The sequence below is a fragment of the Trichosurus vulpecula genome, chromosome 1, assembly GCF_011100635.1.
Source record: "Trichosurus vulpecula isolate mTriVul1 chromosome 1, mTriVul1.pri, whole genome shotgun sequence".
Taxonomy (NCBI): domain Eukaryota; kingdom Metazoa; phylum Chordata; class Mammalia; order Diprotodontia; family Phalangeridae; genus Trichosurus; species Trichosurus vulpecula.
Genome location: NC_050573.1, coordinates 258,502,756 through 258,528,492, shown reverse-complemented (window position 1 = coordinate 258,528,492; position 25,737 = coordinate 258,502,756). Strand labels below are relative to the sequence as shown.

Genomic DNA, 25,737 nt, shown 5'->3' with positions numbered 1-25,737 from the left:
ACTCCAGCAGACAGCCCCAAGGATCTATGCTTGGTTCTGTGCTGTTGAATATTTGTAACAATGACTTGGATAGCGTTTGCATAGATGGCAGGCTCATCACATCTGCATATAACACAAAGTTAGGAGGGCTAATGAACATACTGGAAGACAGAGTCAGGATCCAAAATAATCTTGACAGGCTGGAGCACTGAAATGTCCTCTAGCTCCAGCTCATTTTACAGATGAGGAAACTGAGGCAAAAAGGGTTAAGTCACTTGCCCATGCAACTAGTAAGTGTTTGAGGCCAGATTTGAACTCAGGAAAATGAGTCTTGAACTCTATCCACTTAGCCACCTAGCTGCTTTGTCTTAAAATGGAATGAGCTAAAAAGCTATTGAACTGTGCATACTCTTTGACCCGGCAATTTTGTTACTAGGTCTACAGCCCCAAAGAGATCAAAGAATGAGGAAAAGGATCCACATGTACAAAAATATTTATGGCAGTTTTTTGTGATGCAAAGAACTGGAAATTGAAGGGATGCTCAACAACTAGGGAATGGTTGAATGATATAGGATTGTAATGGAATACTGTTGTACTGTAAGAAATGATGAAGGGGGGGATGCTTTCAGAGAAACCTGGGAGGACTTATATGAGCTGATGCAAAGTGAAGTAAGTAGAACAGGGGACCAATTTGGTCAGTAATAGCAATATTGTAATAATCAACTGTGAAAGATTTAATGATAAACACAATGACCCAACACAATTCCAAAGGACCCATAAGGAAAAATGTTATCCATGTCCGGATAAAGAACTGATGGACTCAATATGCAGATTGACATATTTTTTTCCTTCCTCTTTCTTTTTCTTTCTTTCTTTCTTTCTTTCTTTCTTTCTTTCTTTCTTTCTTTCTTTCTTTCTTTCTTTCTTTCTTTCTTTTCTTTCTTTCTTTTCTTTCTTCTCTCTCTCTCTCTCTCTCTCTCTCTCTCTCTCTCTCTCTCTCTCTCTCCTTCCTTCCTTTCTTTTTTCTTCCTTCTTTCCTTTCCTTCTTTCTTTTTTCTTTCAGAAAAAGGGGTAATGTGGAAATTTGTTTTGCATGCCTTCATATTTGTAATGGCCTTTGTATTTCTTGCCTTCATAATGGGTGAGGGAAGGGGTGAATTTGGAGCTGAAAATAAAATAAAATTGAATCATGGAAACAAAAAACAAAGTGGAATGGTCCATCTCAAGAGGTGGTGGGTTCCCCCTCTTTGGAGATCTTCAAGTAGTTTCTGACTTACGAGGCATGTTAAATGAGGGTTCCTTTCCTGTATGGGATGGATTATATTTCTCTAATTCTGTAAATCCCTACCTCATAGTGTTATTTTGAAACCTTGAATGAACTCATGTATTGTGAAGCACTTTTCAAACTCCAAGGGGCTATATAAAAATCCATTATTATTGAAGAAAGGGGACAGATGGGGGATAGATTTTCAACATAGAATGAAGACACCTTGGCAGAATACTGGCTGTGTGGAGGAGTGAGTGAGAAGGAAAAGATGAGTTTGAGGTCTGAGATTGGGTTACTGGGAGGATTGTGGTGCCAATAACAAAAAACAGGGAAATTCTATTTGGTCAGCTATTCACTGCTAAATTCCTCACAGCTCTTCTTCTCCCTTGTACAATTCTTGTCCCCAGTGCTATGTAAATTGAGGGTTACCATGTATAACTAAATTGCTCTTCTATTCCAATTTTGATGTGGCTACCTCTCTCCAGAAGCAAGAAAAATTCCTGTGGTCATACAGTCATATTCTCACATTATGAAGCTAATCCCACACTCACCAAAGAACATTTAATGATGAGAATCTATATCTAAGGACTGAAATGCATTCTTTCAGGAATTTTTTTTAAATCATTAAAATAGTTAAATTTGTTTGGCTTAGCACAGTGCCTGAAAGATAATGGGCACTTAATAAATGGTTGTTGACTGACTGATGTTAGAGAAAAAATGCAGAGATCTGAATTTGGATCCAGATTGAATTCCTGGTTTTGATACTTAAGTACTTTTGGAACCTCAGGCAAGTCACTTCTCCTGGGGTTCATATTCCTTATCTGTAAAATGAGGGAATTAGACCAGAAGGCCTCTAAGATCTCTCCCAGCTTTAAATTTATTATCCTATGATTCTATTATCTACTCAGAATTTGTAATTCAAAACCTGTAGGCAAGAAGAGATCTTCATAAACCCTCACCAGTTTTACTTTAGGCCTAGACAAATGAATAGGAGAATCAATGTGTATGAGAATAGTTTTGCTTTGATGCATTAGCAAAAGTGTGTGATCCATTCAGCTAAGGGATTTTAGTTCCATTCTAGCAAAACATTGAATGAGGTAAAGTAACTTATATGTGTATTATTAAAAATCATTGCTAAAGAATTGAGTAAGGCCTGGATTTTGATATCTTATAAACTTTTAAAATTAAGGTCAAAATAAATCTCCTAAAACATAAAATTTCCATCACTTCCTGGAAGACAAAAGTGAGAGGTTACAAGAAATAGCAAATGCTGATTATTACTTTCCAAAATAAAAATGGCCCCAAGAAATAAAACTATCAAAAAATCTCAAAAGAAGACTATGTGTATGTGTGTGTGTGTGTGTTTCTGTTTGTATAACAATGGACTAAAAAATGAGCTAGAGCCAAAATGCCAGAAGGAAAGCATACTTGTAACTTACCATGAACCAAATCAGAGACTATACAAACATTTATTCAAGTCACAACAAAATGCATAGTAAACAAACTGAAGGAATTAAAGAGAAAAATTACAAAAACAAAAACTATTAAGATAAGATATGGAAGGAAGAGGGTATGACTAAAGATCTTAGATCAAGCTGATAACAATAGTTTAAAAATATTTACAGAGAATATGAATCAAATACAATTTGAGCATTTCTGATGGTTTGTATTCCCCTCTCTATGAAATTAACCAAATGAACATAAAACTGCCAAAGCACTGGCCATAACGATTTTTATCAGGATATTAACACTACATGGTGGCCCTCTTATCTTTTGGTTCTAGAAATTGACTATTCAACTCCATTCCTTCTGATTCACTTTGTGGTGACTTCACCAAGAAAGCCATTGCTAAGATACGACATAAAAGTTAGCCGAGTTTAATCAACCAATCAGCCTCTTAGTGAGCGCCTACAATGTTGTCGATAGAGTTCTGTTGTGGAACTTTGGGAGAGGATAAGATCAAGGGAGAGAATACAGAAAGAAAAGAGAAAAGGGCCAATCACCTTTATAAACTCTCACATTTAAGAATGGAAAAAAACGACAGGGAGCAATTACAAGATTATTTATTCTAAGAATTATTTATTCTTTCATTTATTTATTTTTGACATTTATTTTTAAAATTCTGAGTTCCAAATTGTCTCTCTCCCTCCAGACTCTCCCCCACCCATTGAGAAGGCAAGCAATATGATATCAATTATATCATAGGATCATTGATCTAGAATTGGAAGGGACAAGAACTCATCTAGGTCAAGCCTTTCATTTTATAGTTGAGGAAATTGCAGCCTAGGAAGGTTAAGTGACTTGCCCAGGGTCACAATGCTAATGAGTATCTGAGGCCACATTTGAACTCAGGCCCAGCACTCTACCCACTGAGTCACTTAGCTGCCTTTTCCTTGATTATACAAATTTGCAATAAGGGTTTTGTATTTTTTTAGTAGGCAAAAGGAGGTGGGAGGGAGAGACAATGGATTTTTTTAACTGAAAAAAAAAAACTAAACAAAACAGAAATGGTGCTGAGTTGAGATTAGGTTGGAAAGGATGTTAGAACTCAGGGTAGGACAAATTTAAATTTGATGGATTGAGAGAACAGGGCAAAACTGAGTGACTAAAGATCATGATTTGACTAGACGCTAAAAAGATTCATTAAATATTAACAATAAAATGTTTGGAAAATTCATATAAAAGCAAAACTTTGTCCCATGACTTCCTAAGACTAGCTTCTCACAATTCAGCAAACAACCTTTATTGACAATAAGGAATATTTCCTCTTCCCTTAAAGTGATAACTCACTGCAGAAGAGAGGTAAAGGCTTTAAATAAAGTACAATCCAGATGAATGATGATACACTATGAACAAAATACCGATCTGCCTTAAAAGCTCTTACCTGTTCTTGTTTTCAAGTTCTGCAATCAGCTGCCTTTGCTGCTTATTTGCATCAATGGTGAAAGAGATATCAGAAGCACCTCTTTGCTGACTAGGCTGCTGTGAAAGAGATGATATAAAATATTTAATATTAGGGGGTACAAAACCATGTCCATCATGGTGAATCTTCCCTGAGGAGTCTCAATAAAATGCATTTGTCAAATTATGCTGAGATATGTGGAAAATATGTACTTTTTATGAAAAATAAAAGACAAATCAACAAAATTAAACTATAATTTATTGCCTCTCAGTATCCCCCCCGCCAAAAAAAAGGCTGGTATAGTTGTGAGAACATCGGACTTGGAGCGAAATAGTAGATACTTATTGGCATCCAGGTGTTAGAGTTGATAGTGTCAGACTTAGAGTCAGAAGCACAAGTTAGAAGGGGCAGCTAGGTGGTGCAGTGAGTGGAGCACCAGCCCTGGAATCGGGAGGACCTGAGTTAAAATCTGGCCTCAGACACTTGACACACTTACTAACTGTGTGACCTTGGGCAAGTCACTTAACTCCAATTGCCCTGCCTTCCCTCCTCCAAAAAAAAAAAGAAAGAAGAAACACAAGTTAGAATCCTGCCTTAGACACTTACTATATGTGTGATTCTGGGCAAGTCACTTACTTAACCTCTTCCAGCCTTAGTTTCCTCATTTGTAAAATGAGAGTACTAGCAGTACTTACCACATAGGGCTGTTTTAAGGATAAAATGAGATAACATATAAAGGCTTTATAAACCTTAAAGCTCAATAGAAATGCTATTATTATTATTATTATTCTTTAGCTGTATTTAAGTGCTAGACTTGAGTTTAAGCAATGGACACTCCTAATAGTAGCTGTGTGATCATGGACAAGCCATTTTCTTTTTTTTTAAGCCCCACTTTTGTCATCTATAAAGTGAGGTTATAATAATTATTATATCTACCAAGCAGGATTCAATCATTAACAAGTATTTATTAAATATCTACTACATGCGTGCCAGAAGATGTGCTGGGTGTTGAGGATGCAAATTTTAAAAAAATGGAAAACACTGTGAGGAAAGAACTTTATAAATCTTAAATTGTAACGTTAGTATGTTATTTTTAATTATTTTGGTTATTATTTATTCCAATGAATATATAATAGTATTCTTCCTGTGAAGGTTCTATTTGTAGAACTTTTCCCATCTAAGCCAACCTTGGTTTTCAATACTTATTTTCTGCTCTGTAATCTCCAGTATGAGCTAGGGAAATGAGTTGGGTTAAGTTGTCCCTGGTAAACTCATTGAATAAATTATACCATATGAAAACAAGAATTGAAAAGTAAAAAATATAATCAGCAGCTATCCTCAGAGCCTTGTGAAGCAGAAAAGCAAGATCAATTGATGACCACATAAATAAAAACAACTTAATTCACCTTTTCTTTAAAAAAAGGAGATACATATAAAGCATTTACATATATATATGTGTGAGTGTATATATCTATATATATCTATAAATATCTATTATATATGTATGTATGTATATATATATACATATACATATATGAAGTTTAAGAATGGGGAAAAGAAGACTATTTAATAAGTTGCAGAGGGACAGAAGCTAGGCCTGTGATTTTATTAGCACTCCAGATAAGGAAATACCTTCTATCAAGAAAGATCAGCCTGGAAAAAAGACGACTTTGATATGGTTGCTATCTTCCAATATAAAGGCCACTCCACTTGAATCAAGTCAACAACCATTCATTAGGTACCTACGGTGTTCCAGGAATCTTGCTAAACATTGGAGACACAAAAAATGGCAAAAATATGGCCCCTGTTCTAGGAGCTCACCATTTTATGAAAGGCAACATACCAACAGCTATGTACAAATGAGACATTTACAGGATGAATTGTAGACTATCTCAGAAGGAATGCATTAAGATTAAAAGGTCTGGGAAGGGCTTCTCTAAGAATATAATCTTAGACTGCTTAGAGCAGAGGTGTCAAACACGCAGCCCTGTGTCCTACAACATTCCCAAGTGTGGGGTGAATCAGACCAAAATTTTGAACAAAACAAATACAAATATAAAGAAATATAGATAATATTACATTTTAAACCTGTCAATATGTGGCCCTAAGGGATCCTTATATATGAATTAGTGGCCTCCATTTCTATTGGAATCTAAGATCACTGGCCCAGAGCATTCTCTAACTATAGATGGTATAAAAATGCTCCAGTTTTATATTAAATTCAAGTTAAAAAGATAGAAAGTGAAAAGAGAGTAGAGAAAATGAGAGGGAAAGAAAAAGAAAGCAAGACAGGTGGCTATACACAAAAGAATGAGAAATGAGTAAGGACAGACAAAAACAGAGCAAAACAGATCCAAAATGAGATAATACACACAGAGACAATCCATATCCAGAGAGATATAGAAAGTCAGTCTATCTGTACGTCTGTCTTTCCCCCTGTCCCAACCCCCTTGTCCTTCTTTCTTCCTTTCGCACATGTGCATACAAAGGATTAAAGACACACACACACACACACACACACACACACACACACAGTCTAACAGAGCAAGAAAGACACATAGAGGAAGACAGGGGCCATGTCCCTATCTTGTGAGATACCCAGGATAATATTTCTAATCACTTTTAAACTTTACTGCATCTTTGTAACTACAAACAAATAGGGATTTCACAGCTTTCCTCTTGTTTTATGGGCTAGACAAAGATGAATTCAAATACTAGATTAGGCTCATGAGACAGAGGTTGCCATTCTTAACTGAAATAATGCCAAAGAATTATGCTAACTAAAATCTTCCTTGAATTGACTAATTTTATTGCTGGATACTTGAGCTATAATTTTCTGTTCTTATTGAGGCAAAACCTTCAGACTTTTCCTTTAGTCTCTGTCATAGGCAAGGATCACAGAGAAGGAAGGTTAAAACACAGCCTGGGGAAATTTAAATCCGATCCTTCAAAGGAAAGAAAATATACCCAAGTAAGTGAGCTAAGTTACCATCTAATGCCATGTTTCTTTTTAATCTATGATCTCTTACTGAATCACAGAATTTGACACTTGGAAGGCACCTCAGTTGCCATTTTGTCCAAGCTCTACCTGAAAGGAAATCCTATTAGAACACAAAAACAAGTGGTTACCAAGCCTCTGGTCCAAGGAGAAGGGAACCAACTAACCAACTACCTCTTGAAAAAAGACTGTTCCATTTTTAGACAGTTCTAATTGTTAGGAAGTATTGTTTTCTTGTCATCAAGCCAAAATTTGCCTCTATTAGTCTTTTTCATCTAGTCAGCCACTAGGGTTGTTAAGGAATTTACAAAGCAGCTGGACTCATGTAGCAGGGCTAGAGGGTGGGGTGAAATCTTCTGCACAGCTGATCCACTATGACTATGATGTAAGTAAGTACCACAAATTATCTTCACTGAGGAGTCAGGGAAATGGAATGTGCTGGGGTCTTAGGGTCTTGCAATGGGTGTCAGAGAGTAAGAGTTGGAAATGAACCAATTCTTCCATCCACACCCTCCCTTTGATTAAGGCCAGTTACAGGGAAACCAGTACATGGATTAATATGAACTAGAAAACTAACAGGACAAGGGGTTTTGCTAAAGAGCTTATGTGAGTTTGTCCTTCCAATTGACCCCGTTGAGCATTAGTCATAGAGCAGAAATGGTCTTCCTGACACTCAGTGCTGAGTTCCTTTTGATTTAATTTTCATTCATGCTCCTTTTTCTTCTGAGATGTGCTGAGCTGGAAGACCATAATGAGGTTGACCTTATTCATACTATTTGATGTTTTACACACTTCGATGCTATCTCTAGTCTACTGAGTCCTATTTTGGGGAAAAATAAAGTACATTTTTAGCTTGTAATTCTCCTCAGTCATGGGAATCTGACAATGCCATGGCTGGTACACCAAACTGTGAAAGACTGCCAAGGTTAATGCTTTGGGTCATTACACTGCTCTTGTCCAAGATCATTAGTGAGAATGCTGTGCAGTTAGGGCTCTGACAGCTGTGATGTCTGAGAGTAATGCAAAAAAAATGGAGATGCCTTGTACCTCCCAACAACCCAAAGTCCATGGTTATCCTCCATTTCAGACATTTGCATTCTGAATAGAGTGACAAACTGATTTGAATTCTTTTTGCTGGAAAGATGGAGAGATGTTGAATCAGTTTTTTCCAACTGTACTTGAACCCACAGGCAGAGAAAACAATGTCCTTACTACAAGTGTTTTGTTTTGGGCAGGTCCAAATAGTGTATGAGGGATGGGTGTGAAAGCACACTGATAAGCTTCTGGCTTTAATTTGAATCTGCAGCTGAGTCACTGAATAACTTAGCCAGTTTATCACAGAATCATAGATTTAGAACTAAATAGGATCTTGAAATCCATTCTGTTCATTTTATAACACACAGAAGGTGCTTAATAAATACTTATTGGCTTAATGAAACAGGTGGTAAGCAAGTCATTATTTTGTCATATATAAAATGAGAATTTTTTTTACCAAGATACCATAAAATCCTCACCAAGCCAACAACAAACTAGTAACATATAAAACTTTATAATGAAAGCAAAAGTTACAATGCAATAGCCTCTAAGTCTGAAAAAGAAGGAAAAGGTCCAGTAACTGCCGAGTTCTAACAGAACTTCCTTAAGAATCATTAAAGACTCTTAGTGAAAACTTACAGATGAGGATGTCTCTGCTGCCAGTCTCGCTGCATATCTGGCAATCAGCCTGTGTTCCTCATCAAGACGGTTCGGGCTATCGAGCATGCTGTTCAGAATGGAAGACAGAGTATAGTTAGGCCAGAAAAAAAAACATTATCTATTTATCTTACTGTAAGAGTTATTTGCTACTCTATTTTTTCCACTGCAGAACACAAATTAACTACAGAAAAGTATGTTAGCTTAATGAGCCCAGAGCTTGGTTCCACAGAAAACTCTACAAGTCAGGACCAAGAAGACTTTTAAAACCTTTGTCTTTGGTCAATCCCATCCTATTGCTAAGAACTTGTATGCAAAAGTGGCCATTCTGATCAAGCCTCTTGATGAAGGGCAAATTTCACTAATTTTATTATTGAATGAAATTAGTTAAATTTCACTAATTCTGCATTCCCTTTCACAAGCCTGAGAACTACAGGACTGGATCTCAATAACAATGGGAAACTTTCAGGTGATGTCAGATTCCCATTCTTGCCACCCACGTATTATCTCATGTTATAATAATAAGGCTGACAATAGGTCGTATTTATATATTGTTTTAAGGTTTGGAAAGCATTTTATATTCTTTCATTTTTATTCTCATATTCTCCAGGGAGTTAGAGGTAATTATATCTCTGCTTTATAGATGAGGAAACTGGTGCAGATATAGGTTAAGTGGCTTAAACAACTAGTAAGTTTCTGAAGGAGCTGCAACAGATAGTACTATCCCCATTTTACAGGTGAGAGCACTGAGGAGTTAAAAGATTTGCTCATGATCAGAGTCAGTATGTTTCAGAAGTCAGATGTGGTCAGGTTTTCTTGACTCTATATCTAGCAGTCTCTACTCTTTACCACACTGCTTCCTCATTTATCAGTCTTATGAATCTTGTCTTGGGCAACAAAAGAAAAAAAAAAGGTGTATTACCACTGAATGGATCGGTGTCAGAACCCACATTAAAATTTAAATCCTTCCAATTCCCAGTCCCTATCTGTCGTCTTCTCATATAAATTTTATTCTTGATTTTTTCCCCTTAAAAACACACATACACAAAACAACACCCACTGGTGACAGTCTGCTATATTAACAGGCTAATTATAAACATTCTACTCTTGGAAAGGCTTAAGAGCCATGTGAAGCAAACATACATTAAAAATGACCAGTTGGAGGAGATAAGCACTTTGAGTATGTGACTTCTATACTCATATCCTCCCACAGGCTTTCCAAAGCCTTGTGCATCAAATGCCAAGTCTTCACCTTGGTTTTTAAAATTCACTGCCAGTTCATCTTTGACTACGTCACATTCGACAGGGCAGCTAGGTGGCCCAGTGGATAGAGCGCCAAGCCTGAAGTCCGGAAGATTCATCTTCCTGAGTTCAAGTCTGGCCTCAGACACTTACTGGGAAAGTCACTTAACTTTGTTTGCCTCAGTTTCCTCATCAGTAAAACAAGCTGGAGTAGGAAATGGCAAACCACTTCAATATCTTTGCTAAGAAAACCCTAAACGGGGTCATGAAGGATCAGATGTGACTGGAAGATGACTGAATAAGAACAATAAACCTCACACATGCTCTTCCATAACCTTTACTCTTGTCAGTAAGACTGTTCCGCTTTTAGACAGTTCTAATTGTTAGGAAGTATTTTTTTTCTTGTCATCAAGCCAAAATTTGCCTCTATTAGTCTTTTTCATCTATTCAGCTACTAGGGTTGTTAGGGAATTTATCCCTCATCTCCTCCTCTACCCAGAATGTTCTATTTTCTTATAGGCCAAAGGTGTAGAACATGTTTGTACTTATCATCACCAAGTTACTTCTCTCTCCTCAGGAAGAACTTTTATTCGCTTCTGCGTGTTCAGAATCCTATTTATTGGGTTACATTGCTTGTCTTCCCTAAATTACCCACAGCTAGCCTTCATGATGATACTTCCCAATTTCTCAAACTAGAATATCTGGAAGATTAAAATGAAAAAAATATTTTAAAAAACTATAAATGTATATATTTTTTTATATATAGTATGTACAAAATTTGAGTTATGTTTCTGATTTATGCCCTAGTAGACAGCAACCACACTATGTGTTACTTAGCACAATGCTAGGCACATAATGAGCACTTAATGTTTGCTGACTGATTGTATGTTCAATATGGACTCCAGTAGGTGCTCAATCAAAAGGAAATACGATCAATATATACATGTAGATTTGCAGTAATAAAACCAAATGAATACAAAAAGCTTCAAGTAAAGTCCAGCTCTGAGTCCTCATCACAATGTGGAAATGACCCTGTTCCCAAAGACTATGCCAGTGGAAGACAAGCTCTCTCAGGCTTCACTAGTCTGATAATGGACTATGTGTCTCTTGTCTAAGTATCAGCCTTGTTAAATTCAGAGAGGACCATCACCAGAAGCTTGGCACCCATATTATGATCATTTTGCTCACAATTTACTAAACTATCCACAGAGGTATGAAGGCAATACGAATGTATTGGTATAGAACCACATGAAAGCATTGATTTGGCACAATAAAGTCTTTTTAGAAAGATCTTTCATAAAGTACTGACAGCACTGTGAAAATATTTCAAATCAAATGTGGTACCTCATGCATGCTTCGCACATAGAAGTCTTTGCTTTAATCAGAAAATAAGGTCTGAGGACAATTTTGCAAGCTCCAACACCTATGACCATTCTCTTTTGGTGTATTTGAACTTATAGGCTTCATACAATACTGTCAGTATGGATGGTACCCTTTGAGTACTTACAGATCCTGGAAGAACCATGATGAATGACTGTCAGAAATGACTTTATCAAAGAACTTCTAAGTTTTGAAGATAAAGGGGCCTTGTATCATTACTGACGAGTAAGTATAAATAAAATGAAGGTTATTAAAAACATATCCATCAATCTAAGACTTGGAGTTATGGCATTATGTCTAAAAGGCTATAATTCATACATTCCCGCTTCTTACCACTACCACAACTGAATGAACTAAGGGTGAAGTGACAGATCACCTCTTTGCATGCATGTAGGATTTATGAGCCCACATCTGCAACTTCAATATGTTCAAATTATACATGTACAAGGGTGAATGAGGCACCCTTCGATAAATTCCTTTATTTTGCTGCTTCAATTACATATGGTTGGAAATGAATAGCCAATAATCCCTAAATCATTAAAACAAACACTGATTCTCACACTTTGTCCATCCCTGGTTATTTATATCCAGACTGTAATCAGCAAGACCTAGCTACCAGGCTTAGTTGATTAAACAGTTGCTGTAGCAAAGACTGCAGCTTAAAAGTATGTGTGTGTGTGTGTGTGTGTGTGTGTGTGTGTATTTGAGGGAGGGCAGGAATTCCTCGTTGAAAAAGTGCTTCATTCTCTCCCTTATCTGCCTTGCCAACAGTATACTACTGCAATATTGAAAAGCAACTTTTAGGAAATTTAAGATGCTTCAACCAAACCACTATGTGCTAAATTATGATGAAGCAAGGATTTCAGGTGGGCAGCTAGGTAGCGCAGTGGAATAGAGCACCGGTCTTGCAGCCATGGGCACTTACTAGCTGTGTGATGATCCCTGTTTGCCTCAGTTTCCTCATCTGTAAAATGAGCTGGAGAAGGAAATGGTAACCCGCTCCAGTATCTTTGCCAAGAAACCCCCTCCCCCACCAAAGGGAGTCACAAAGAGTCAGACATGACTGAAATGATTAACCACAACAAAAAGATTTCAGGTGACTGCCTGTTCTTTCATACTAATACCATGTAGAACCCCCTTCTCAGAATACTCTTTCGATGTTGAGGATCTGGGTCCTGGGTAATGAGATCATAGAATTAGAGCTGGAAGAAACCTGAGGCCACTTAGTCCAACCCCCTAATTTTATAGGTGAGTAAAGTGAAGTTCAGAGAACCGAAGCTGCTGTCTCAGGACAGAGAAGCAATAAGTGGCTAAACCAAGATCCAAACCCATGTCCAATGAATGTAAATTCTGTACTACCTTACAAAGAGGTATAGAGGAGACACCTGTCCATTTGGTGCTCTCCCATGCTCTGTAAAGGTGTTTGAAATTCTACCACCAGAGACTAATTTATCTGGGTCTTAAAAACCCTTTTTGCTTCTCAGGAGACCGTATTAAAATGCTTTGTGGAAGGCAAACGTCTTAAGACGTTATCACCTAACACTTTAGTAATAAGATAATCGTTTAGAGCTACAAGGGACCTCAGAGACCTTTTAGACTCATCCCCATCTGTTATAGGAGACAGCTGATGTCTAGGGAGGTTAAGCGATTTGCACAAGTCTTGTGATTTATTTTTATTCTGTATATGTTGCTGTTTAGTCATTTCAGTTGTGTCTGACTCTTTGTGACCCCTTTGGGGGATTCCTTGGCAGAGATACTGGAATGGTTTACTATTTTCTTCTCCAGCTGATTTCACAGATGAGGAAACTGAGGCAAACAGTATTAAATGATTTGCCCAGGGTCACACAGGTAGTAAGTGCCTTGAGGCAGCATTTGAACTCAGGTCTCCCTGACTCCAGGCCTGCCATTCTAGCCACTGTACCACCTAGCTTCCTCAATTCTGTATATATTTTTACATGTACTCATTGTCTCCCACATTAAGATATAAGATCTTTATGAGTAGATATTGTTTTATTCTTTTTACTTTTATCTCCAGCATATAGAAGAGTTCCTGGTACTTAATAAATACTTATTTGATTGACAGTAAGTGATAGAAACAGGATCTGAACTCAGGGCTCCTGATTCCAAATCCAGTAATTTATTGTACCACACTACATCACAGTTATATAGGGTTTTACAAACTCAACAAAGCCATTTCTTCATAATAACCCTACTAGGTAGTAATATAAATGTTTGTCCCCTCCCCCCCACTTCTTCCACTTAACAAATAAATATACTGGGGCTCAGAAAGGTGAGTTGACTTATCTACAGTCACCAAGGTAGTATGCAGAGTCAGTAGCAAAGGTAGGGCGAGAACTGAGTTTTCTGATACTCTAAATCCTGGAACTCTTCCAACCACATTGTTTCTGAGGATCTTAAGCACGGCTAGGTATGGTGGCACATGCCACTAATTTCCTGCTACTGGGAAAGTTGAGGCAGGTGGATCGTTTGAGCTGAGAAGCCCTAAGCTACAATATGGCTAAAGTTGATTGGATATCCAAAGAGATCAAAGAAAAGGGAAAAGGACCTATTTGCATAAAATATTTATAGTAGCTCTTTTTGTTGTAGCAAAGAATTGGAAATTGAGGAGATGTCCATCAATTGGTGACTGGCTGAACAAGTTATGGTATATGATTATAATGAAATCCTATTGTGCTATATGAAATGATGAGGGGGATGGTTTCAGAAAAACCTGAGAAAGCCTATATGAATCAACGCACAGTGAAGTAATAGCAATGTTGTAATAATGGTAAGCTGTGAAAGACTTAGCTCAAGATAATCATCCAAGACAATTCCAAAAGACTGATGAAAAATACTATCCACATTCAGAGACAGACAGAGAAAGAGAGAGAGAGAGGGAGAGAGAGAGAGAGAGAGAGAGAGAGAGAGAGAGAGCAAGTGCTGATGAAATCTGAGGGCAGATTGAAGCATATTTTTTTGCTTCTTTATTTGTGTGTGTGTGTGTGTGTGTGTTTTCTTTCGCAACATGACTAATATAGAAAAATGTTTTGAATGACTTTACCTATACAATCAATATCATATTACTTGCCTTCTCAATTGGTTCGGTGTGCCAGGCAGGAGGGAGAGAATTTGGAATTCAAAATTTTTTTAAAAAGTTAAAATTTTTTTAAAAAGTTAAAATCTTTTTCCATGTTAAAAAAGATGATTGGGTGTTCACACTGGCACTAATAAGGTGAGCCTCCAAGAGTAGAGGACCACCAGTATGCCTAAAGAGGGGTGAACCTGCCCAAGGTGGGAAATAGAGCAGGTTAAAGCTCCTATGCCAATTAGAAGTGGGATTGGGTCCTGTGAGAGGCTGCTAGATTTCTGGTCTAGGCAAGATAGGGAGACTAAGTGTCCAAATAAAAAAGGGGAGGGCTCTTAAACATGTACCAGAAGTCAGTAGCTAAGTAGAACAGATTATGAAACAGCTCCCACATTTTCATTTCAGTCTACACAAAATACATAAAGATGTTCACATGTACACATACACACACATATATACACAACATATATACATGCTATTCTTCCTTTTGAAATAGAAAATGGCTAGGATTTTTTATTATAATGGGTGAAGTTATTAATATCTGTAATATATTATTATAATATAATATATTATAATAATATATAATATATTATAATAATATAATATAAATATATGAGATGAAAAATGCTATATACTTTCTGGTGAGGTATAAGTACTTTTCTTTCCTTTATAGAAGTCTGATAACTTTTACTCTACATATGAGTTTAAAATTTATTATTGGTTTGGCTGCTGAAGCTGAGAATGTCAAAACTACATAAGGCAATCAAGTTCTTTTAGCTAATTAAAAACAATTAAAGTCAAGTTTGTAATATCTATGAATTACTGATGCTGTTTCTAATTAAAGACTATCCCAATAGTTATACGCTATTTATTGTACAATATGAAACTGACTGAAAAACCCAGGGCTTTCATTCCTTCTCATATCGCAGACTGGCATCTTAAAGAATATTAATTCTATTAGTGAAGAGACATTTTAAAATATGAGGATTTCCTAACCATTTTCTTTAAAGTGGGAAAATTTTTAAAGCCTTAACTATAAACTGAGAGAAATCACGGGCTACAGCAACTGTAGATGCCACCCAGTTATCTAGTTACATAGTATGGAACAGAAAAATTTGGCACGATAAGGAGTAATTTTGGTTGCAAATTTTACAAGCCAACATAGAGACAATCCTAATTATTCTCAAAAAAACATAAATGAAACACAACACAAGAGCTGGAAATACAAGGAGCATTTATGTAATACCTCCCAGGTGGACCTGAGGTATCATTGATGCAGGAGTGGAGGAACTTCGTTTATCAGTGTGTTAGCACCTTCTCTGTAACTTATAGAAGTTAGGTGATGTAGTGGATAGAGCACTGGACTTGGAAGGCCCTAGTTCAAATCCTGTGTCAGACATTTACCAGCTCTGTGACCCTGGGCAAGACACTTAACCTCTCTTTGCCTCAGTAACCTCAACCAAAAAATGGGGATAATAAATGCACCTACCTCATAGAGTAGTTGGGAGGATCCTATGAGACAACATATATAAAGTGCTTTAAAAACCTTAAAGGGCTACGTAAGTGCTAGCTATAACAGTAGTTATAATGATATAATATTATACCATATATCATATATGTTAGAATGCAGGGTACCCTGAAAGTCTTGGTGCAGTTGTAAGCCAGTCTTTTGGACCCTGTGGCCAGCTCTGTCTCCACTGGGCCACACTGTCTTATTACTGCCTTAGTGAATTTTATCTGTGTGCAGGGCATAAAGTATTGTGGTAAAATATACAAGAAAGAGAAGGCCCAGTTCCTGATCTTAGCTTAGCATCTGATCGATAAGAGAGGGAGGAAGTTGAAACTAATACATAAAACATCTAAAGAATACCTGCAGACAGCACTGAACAAGTATAAATGAATCTAAAATGAATAAATGTTATTTTTTTATTATTTTTTGAAGGGGGGAAAGCAGGGCAATTGGGGTTAAGTGACTTGCCCAAGGTCACACAGCTAGTAAGTGTGTGTAAGGCTAGATTTGAACTCAAGTCCTCCTGACTCCAGGGCCTGTGTTCTATCCACTGTGCCACCTACCCGCCCTAAGATGAATAGATATCATTAGCTAGCATTTACATAGTACTTACTGTGTGCCAGGCACTATGCTAAGTGTTTTTAAAATATTACCTCATTTTATCCCCATGACAGCCCTGGGAGTTAGGTGCTGTTGTTATCCACATTTTACAGTTGAGGAAACTGAGGCAAGAGGTTAATGTCTTACCCAAGGTCACACAACTAGCATATAACTAGGATTTGAATTCAGGTCTTCCCGACTCTGGGTCAAGCACTCTATCTGCTGTATCGCCCAACTGCCCAGATACTGAAGGAATATAGAGGTACTAAGGAATACAGTGATCAGAGTGAGTTCAAGCAAGATCAAGGAAGCCTCCTGGAAAATACATTTTGATCTGTTTTTTTCCTTCCCAAAGAGTTGGAGCTCTGCATTAGTATCAAAGCAAGAGAAAGTTATTATAGGTAAGAATAACGGTGGTGAGGGAGAATAGATCACTACAGTACTTTCAGATCTCTGATAAATATATGACATTTTTAGGTTCCAAAGTTCATTTTTTAGGACAGTGAAAAGGAAGAGGGTCAAGAGAAAATGAAAAAAAATATAAAGATCTATTCAAGACCTAGTAATGTGATATGTTGGTAAAAAGGATGAGGTGAAACAATATTGGGAAGAGAGAACAGAAGAATTAAAAGGGAAGATAAAATCCTCAGGGAATATGAAGGATGTCTTTTCTGAACAGGGCCTGCTCATTTAAAAATTTTTAATTCTGCTTTTGGTTTTCTCCATAAGTAACATATGGCTATCTCCACATGGGTGGGTAGTATATCTATAGAGACAGTTTTATGGCCTTATGTGATCATGAAGTCATTGTGATTAAACAGCAGCTAGTGAAAATGTCTGAAAATGACAGTTTTTTTCTTCAGCAATTTAGAAAAATGTTGCTATTTTAATTAAGAAAAGGTCAAAGAAATGGTTGAAGTAGTTGGGATACACTGGAAGCTGGGGATAAAAGGAAACCATCACTTTGTTTTCACACAGGAATTCATTTGTAGCCAAGATACATGTTCGAAGACTAGATAAAATTTCTGTGTATCAAAATCATTTCTGTAAATTAACATATCACTAAATGCACCAGAAATTAGATTAAAACAACCATTCCTTCCTTTGACAGGCTGATTAGTGAGGAAGTACATGAAAGCACTTCGAAATACATCAGATAATTCAAATCTAAGATGTTATTATAATTGTAGACCCTGGGCTAATATCTGTAAACAAGTAACAACCATTAGCGAATTGATAACCACTATCCTGTCTTAGAGATATACTAAGAAAAGAAAGCATTTATTAGCATAAGTAAAACTATAATCAAATACTCAAAATATTTGAGTATATAAAACTATTATTATGCAAAATCAGTAGTGAGTGAGCTGGGATTTCTACTAAGAAATTCAGTTAAACTCAACAAATCTGAGATGTCTTCAACATTGTGCTAGGCACTATAAAGTATATAATGAACTTATAACCTTACCAGGGAGATAAAACATACACACTCATGAAACAATGATAGATAAGTCTCACAGATGAGGCGAGACATGGTTGGCCATGAAAAGCAGGGTATGGAGGAAAGGGGAAAGCAGAAGGAGGAAAGGCATAGAGATGAAATGGGCATGTCCTTTGTGAGGTACACTGAGAAGTGGAAACTTGAAACTTGATAATTAAGGTAAGATTATGGAGGACATGGAGGTGTTTGGACTTCATACATTTTTTGCCAAATTGAATCCAGTGGGCAACTGGGGGGAGACACTGTAGCATCAGAGGTGTTATGATAAAGGGGTATTGTAAGAAAACGGTGAGAATGCGTATAGACCAGCTGAAATAAATATAAAATTTATGGGTAACTTAGGACAGACATAATAGTACAAAAGGGATGGAAAGCTGGCCTTGGTGTCAGGAAAAGCTGGATTTAAGTCTTCCCTGTGACACATACTAGCTGAGTGACACCAGGGAAGTTATTTAACTTCTCAGCACCCTCAGAAACTTTCAGACATGATATGTTGCAGATGCTGACCTCCATTATGGGAGGGAGGTTCTTTAGTGGGAGTTCCATAAACCAATGAAATTCCCTAAACCAATCAAATCTCCCCTCCCACCGCTCCCCTGCATACCTACACCCACAAAGTGCAAATCATAATCCATTATTAAATCCAAGCACATTACTTCTTACTGATGCACAGTCATAACTACAATTAATGAAGACAACCACAGTTCAAAGAAAGAAATTATTATATTCAACAGTGGAAATGTAAATAAATTTAATTAATAAATTTGCTAATAGACCTGGATTTTAAAGAATGTTACATCCACTTCAGTCTTTAGCTAGGACATATGTTACTGGGACATGAATGAGACTTCCACTTTTCTCATATAAATTGTACAAATAAATACTTATAATTTGTCCTTATAATTGTTCTGAGACAATTAAAACAAAAATATGAAGTCTTTATGTAATATTCATAAGCTCTTTGAGGACAGGCAGGTCATTTAAAATTTTTGTGTCCCCAGCACCTTTCATGAAGTGGAAGAATCTTATCAGTATACCAGCAGCTCTCAAGCCATTTGGACTCAGGACCCTTTTATATGCTTAAAAAGTACTGACGAACCCCACCCCCCAAAGAGCTTTCATTTATATTAGTCAGATCTATTGATATTTGCTGTATTAGAAATTAAAGTGACATTATTATTATTATTATTAAAATAGCTTTGACCTCACAGATCCCTGAAAGGGTCTCAGGGACCCCAGGGTTCCCTGGGACATACTTTGAGGAACACTGCCATGATTTTTCTCCACATGTCATTGTGGAGAATTCCCTTCATCTCTAGATCAAAAGACTTATTTTAGCTGATAAGTTTTAGGGAGTTACCTAAGCTTTTGAAAGATTAAATAATTTGTACGGGCTCATATAGTCATTATGTGTCAAAGGTAGAATTTGGACCCAGGTCTTTGGGACTCCAGGTCCAGCCTGAACTACTAATGGACTACTATGCCATGTTGTCTTGCACACAGTAGGCACTTAATAAAATGTTTATTGAGTTGGATGTGGTGGCACATGTGTATAACACCAACCAAAAGGGAGGTTGAGACTAGCAAATCTCTTGCGCTCAGGAGTTCTAAGCTGCAGTGGCCTAAACTGATTGGGTGCCTGCACTAAGTTCAGCATCAATATGGTGGGCCCATGAGAGCAGGGATCACCAGGTTGCCTAAGGAAGGATGAACAGGCCAGGTTGGAAATGGAGGAGGTCAAAACTCCTGCACCAATTAGTTGTAGAATCACACCTGTGATTAGCCCCTACATTTCTCGTCTGATTGACATATCTTTAAAAAGAAAGAAATGATTGCTGAATTGAATGGTATTACTGTAAAGAGCTCATTGCACAAGAAATACATGCAAATTTGCAGTCCCTGAAGACAGAATAAAGTCTTAATGGCTTAATAGAATATATTTCCCTCAAACTTGCATAAACAATTTTCTAGTAGACTATCTTATTTTCCTCCTTTTCACTTCAATCATAACTTAAACAAAACATTACCCTTTAATCTACCAGAGACAGCCATATCCTTAGAATAAACTAAATTCCATGATGACTTTCAGGAAAGCACTGAGTGGCTGGTTCCCATCCAAAAACCATGAGTCCATCTGCATGATAATTCTTAGCTATAAAACAAGTATATACCACACTCTCTGTCCTTGAATGGTATATAAATAATCACTTGGATTCTATGGCATATGAACACTGAAACTCAAAGGCATCAAGTAAATAGAGTCATAGACCTCTTAATTATGTGTGTATACCTAACAGATACGTATATATGTGTTATATATATATGTGTGTGTGTGTGTGTGTGTGTGTGTGTGTGTGTGTGTGTGTGTGTGTATTTTTTTCTTATCTAGTTGATTTGGGGACTGCCTTTTTAATGAACACCACTATACCATGCTGAAACATAATGTCACTGGATAGGTTCCCTCTCCTTCCAGTTAAGCTTGGCTGCCCAGGGGCCAAACCTGCACTAACCGTGAGGGCTTGCTCTGAAGCATGTTGACATACAACCCGATGAGAACATGTTCATCAGCTAGCCTGTCTGCAACATCCAGGCTGTAGCGCAACCTGAAACAGGGGTGGGAGCAAAGGGCGGAATCAGGAGCAGCAGAGAGAAATTTATGGCAATCAGGAAAGAATGGTGAGTCATTTTCTCAGGGGTGCAGATGGGAGGGTGGATAAAAACACTAAACTCAATACTGACATTCTCATTTCCCTCTTATCAATTTATAAAAGACTTATTTTGATTAAGTTACCTAAAAAAAAAACCAACCTGATTTACATTCTCCAAAAAGGTTAAAGTTAGCTTTTTTTCTACAGTGCAAGCTTTGAAAAAGGCTCCAGGCAAAGATTAGTTATTCTTTGGAATATCAAATCAAGAGCTTAAGCTCAAATATTGAAGTAATAAAAATCATGGCTAGAAAACACAACACACACAGATGTTAAGTATATTACTTGAAACATCTACTTAATGTGGTTTAATTGGGTTACAATGAAGCTGTTGCTCTGAATCAAAAAAGATATTAAGAGCATGAAACACTTAAAAAAAAGAAAACCTTGTTTTTAGTTGTGTTAATAGGAGATGCCAACACACCATGTCTTTAACTTACCCTTTGCCTTTCAGAAAAATTGGAGCAGCCCTAGCCAGCAGTTTGCTGTGCTCTACTTCATTGTCCTTGTGAGGGGAGCTAGTTAATGAGACGGGAAAGCTAAGAAGAGTGTCAGCACTGATAAGCATTCAAGAATAGAAATGGGTGACATAGGACCATATCTGTAGATAAATCAGTTTTATTAGATTTAAATGTTAAGGACAAGAATTCAGATAACTACACAGTTCAACTTGGTATAGAAACACAGACCCATTCAAACTCAGAAAAGAAACCATTCATTCATTGATCCTTCCATCCACCCACCCATCCATTCATTCAATAGGTCCACTAGAAATGTAAAGTATGCCTTCTTCAAGTACCATAAATTCTCTAATATAGCATGCCTATGATTTCCTGGCCTGACAGAACCCTAACTATGATGGTATTACTTGAACTGTTATCTATTATGACTATAGTTACAGATTGATACATGATTGAGAATACAACCACAAAACCGATTGGGAGAATACAACCACAAAAACCAGGATTTAAATCACTTCTTCACATCTGAGAACATATCATTTGTCCTTATATTAGAAGTCCTTATAGAAAATTTTATTACTAACCCCTTGAACATTATTAATATAGATAGTTGCTATTAAAATGTCTATTTGCAAGCATGGTCTAGGTGGCTTCATGAACTGGAATAAAATCTTATTAATTTGCATTAATTATGAGGGGAGGTCACTCTTAGCCAGTGTAAAGAATGAATTACAGGAAACTTTTGCAGTTTTATTATTTTATTGTTATTTTAAACTACCCACAGTAATACAAATTAATGACTAATGAAACTCTGCCAATTAGAAGTCTTGCCAGATTTGTTTTTAATGAACAAGGTTCATTTGTAATAAGCACATTAATTATGAGTATGTAAATGATTTTGGTAAAGTGCTTACAAACAACATGCTCATAAGTAGGGTAAATACTAACCTTATATTCTGCTTGATTATTATTATTATTAGAAAATCATTCTTTTTCATGGATGGAACAAAAGCAAACTCTTGTCCAATCTTGTTTGAGTTCTAAATTCTTCATTACTGAGGTTAAAATGCATGATTTAACTACATCTTTTAAAAAAGTTCTATAATGCTTAAACCAAATTAATATTCACATAAGATTTGCCACAAAAATAGTGTGAATTCTTCAACTCTATGATCAATTTTAATTGACTTTATGACTATAAATGTACCTTAAAGAAAAATAAACACTAAAATGTTGGAATTTATAAAATACATACATTAGGAGTTTGTTTTACAACAATAATTATTACTTTACAAAGAGATTTATAGCAAAATTCCTTTAAATATCAAAGTTTCTTAGAAGATTTAAAACCTACTTTAATTTACTAAAATTTTGATTGCATGCAATGTTTAGGAACACATCTATTACACAGGGAGAGGTACCCATTTACTTAGAAAGCGCAACCCCAGTAAAACATAATTGACTATTAAATTAGATTAATGTTTTAGAAAAGTCTCCATTACTAATGATTATATTGATTCCCTCTCCCCCCAACTGAGGCCATCAAACCTGCCAGGATAAGGCCAAAGAATACATTTAAGCTTTGCTTGTAAGCTGTTTGAAATGAGCAAGTTACACATGGGGTTTTGGGAGATGTATTACAATGACGCCCAGAGCACAAGCTTTTCAACCAGCACTGGATAACGTTAAGGAACACAGCCTCGTTCAATGACCATCTTTTTCTCCATAAGCTCTGCCCACAAATCAAGGAGTTTTACCATAGCTTTTACCCAAAATGTATTTGTATTTGACCTACTCCAGGACCTTTGAAGACTACCTAAAATACTGTTTACTGTACCAGGTATTGCTTTTCTAGTTCAACTATTTAGATACTTTTTCTTCTATCCTCTTATCTCCAGGAGTTTGGACTTTATTTCCATGTCCATTCCAAGGGGAATACCAAAGAAATGTACTTTATGAAAGAAAAAATATATTTGCTTCTAATATCTGGTTAAGTATTAATTAACTAATAAGAAATACTGTAAAATTAGATGATCAATAATGCACTAGAACCTTATTACCATCACCTGGCACTGACATGAAATGACAGTAAGCAGGGTAGCAGGAGGACAGGTGATGACCTTGAGGCTGGATTTGCGTTTGTGGGAAAGGGCGAGGCTGTGCTGCCTACTATGTTGGTGGCTTGAATTCTTTTTACCTCATGTTCTGTGGTGCTCCTTCTAAGACCAGGAATTGACCGAGTGCTGCATTTGCACCTAAGACAAGCGGGTTTGAATGTTTCTCAGATGCTTTCTAGCTGTATGACTCCAGGCAAGTCACTTAACTTCTTTCTAAGCCTCTGTCTAAAATTTCTATCTTTAAAATGGGCATAATAAAAGTACTCACTTTCCCCAATGGTTTGTAGTGAGGATCAAATGAGGTAATACAGGTAAGGAACTTTGCAAATCTTAAAGTACTATATGCATGGGTGAGCTCTTACCCATTTCCACTCTCTTCTATTCCTAGTCTTTCCCATCCCAGTCTCAGCTCCAACTATCCCTTCCCACCCCCACCAGTTTCCTTTTCTGAAAAGCTCAAAGTTGATGTGAAAGAAGCATTATTTTTTTCTTTCTCCACCTAAATGCAAGATAAAATGAATGAGTGTCTAGACTAGAGAAGCTTTTCTAGGGAAAAAAAAGTTTCTTCTATTTGGGAAATGAATTTCGAATCTATTTGGGGGCTCCATGGTGTAATGAATTTATATTAGATTCCCCAGCTGATTTTTGAGTTTGGGACAAGAAACTCTCCTCCACTCCCTTTTCATCCTTTATCAGTTACAGCTCTCTGGATCTAGTGGCAACAGATGCTTCTGGTCTGCTCCTACTCACCATCCTCCTGAGTGCCCTGTAGTTTAGTGTCATGTTTATCTATCTTCCTAATCTCCTCCCATTGTTCATTGCCTTCTTTCTTAAAGCCATTAAGAAGAATCAACTCCTAGTCAGCAATTTATGACACCTACCACCCATGCTTCACAGGGAGCCTAGGGTAATTGCATTGTTTGGTGTTTATCTGAAAAAAAAACTATCTGCTCTTTCTTGCAAATATGGGCAATTCATTTTAATTGTTTCTGTTGTGTCTGACTCTTTGGAACGCTATTTGGGGTTTTCTTGGCAGAGATATTGGAATGGTTTGCCATCTCTTTCTTCAATTCATTTTACAGATGAGGAAACTGAGGCAAATAGGGTTAAGTGACTTACCCAGTATCACACAGCTAGTAAGTGTCTGAGGCTGGATTTGAACTCACAAAGAGTAATTTACCTGACTCTAGGCCCAGCACTCTATCCACTGCGCCATCTAGCTGCCCTTTGTTTTAAGTATATACTATACCCTAATCCAATCTGTATGAACCCAGGGTCATAGAAATTTCCTTTTGCCATGCTTGTGATTTCCCTTTCTTCTCTGTAGTTCAGTATATTATAACTGCTTATGATGCCCCCATCCCCACTATTCATTCCCCTCCTCAACTGGTTGACAGCAAGGATGACTGTGGAAGGGAGAGGGATCCAGGAATATCTACTGTAAGATTCCTAATGTAGAGTTCTGATAATACACCTCCACTCAAAAAGCTACAATAATTCTCCATTATCTTCTGGATAAAGTCCAAACTCATTAGCCTAACACTGTAGGCACACCGTGATCTAGCACCAGCCATCTCTTTGAACCTTGTCTTCCACTAACCACCATCGGTACCCTTCATTTTAGACAACCTGGACATTCTGTCCCCAAAATATTCTTTGTCTTTTCCTGGCCCTATAAATTTGCTCTTGGTATTTCCTTCAATTTCAGTGTCCTCCCCCCAGTCTTTCCACCTGTCAAAATCCTAACCATTTTTCAGGACCTGTCTCAAATATCAGTTCTTCCATGAAGCTGAGTGTGACATTCCCTAGTCAGGAGTGGTTTCTCCCTCTTCGGAATTCCTGTAGCACTTTGTTTGTATCTCTCCAATATTACTTGTAATATTTTATATTTTATTATTTTTAGTTATGTGCATGTTTTATATTCTCTAATTATATTATAAGCTACTTGAAAGCAAGGCCTACATTTTGTGTAGCTTTGCATCCTCCATGACATTTAGTGATAATGCAAATATGTGTTGAATGAATTAATGTACACAGCTTGCTTGTGAATTGGGTACTGCCTACATTGAAGTGAGCACAGTTTCATTAATAAACACTTTACAAACATTGACAGATCATTTCCTACCATCTTGTGAAAAGTTATACTGAAGGCATATATGTGTATGTGTGTGTGTGTGTGTGTGTGTGTGTGTGTGTATTTCCACTGTACTACCAGGGCACTTAATCACATAGATAGATATAGATATATAGATATACACGTACATATATATGTGTGTGTATATATTATACATATGTATG

At 36.9% G+C, this 25,737-nt stretch overlaps 1 protein-coding gene across 6 annotated transcripts in view; it reads right to left on the bottom strand.

The window, feature by feature from the left end:
* DTNA (dystrobrevin alpha) overlaps positions 1 to 25,737 on the bottom strand; it is a 341,889-nt gene that overhangs the window by 58,063 nt on the left and 258,089 nt on the right. For 2 of the 6 annotated variants that reach the window (XM_036753027.1, XM_036753005.1), the window contains exons 12-15: positions 21,302 to 21,379; positions 20,667 to 20,759; positions 8,821 to 8,908; positions 4,131 to 4,228 (exon numbers count right to left, since the gene is read on the bottom strand). In XM_036753027.1, the coding sequence (XP_036608922.1) occupies positions 4,131 to 4,228; positions 8,821 to 8,908; positions 20,667 to 20,759; positions 21,302 to 21,379 (357 nt within the window). The remainder of the gene's footprint in view (positions 1 to 4,130; positions 4,229 to 8,820; positions 8,909 to 20,666; positions 20,760 to 21,301; positions 21,380 to 25,737) is intronic. The other 4 variants (XM_036752990.1, XM_036753009.1, XM_036752997.1 and 1 more) reach the window with 2 other exon arrangements.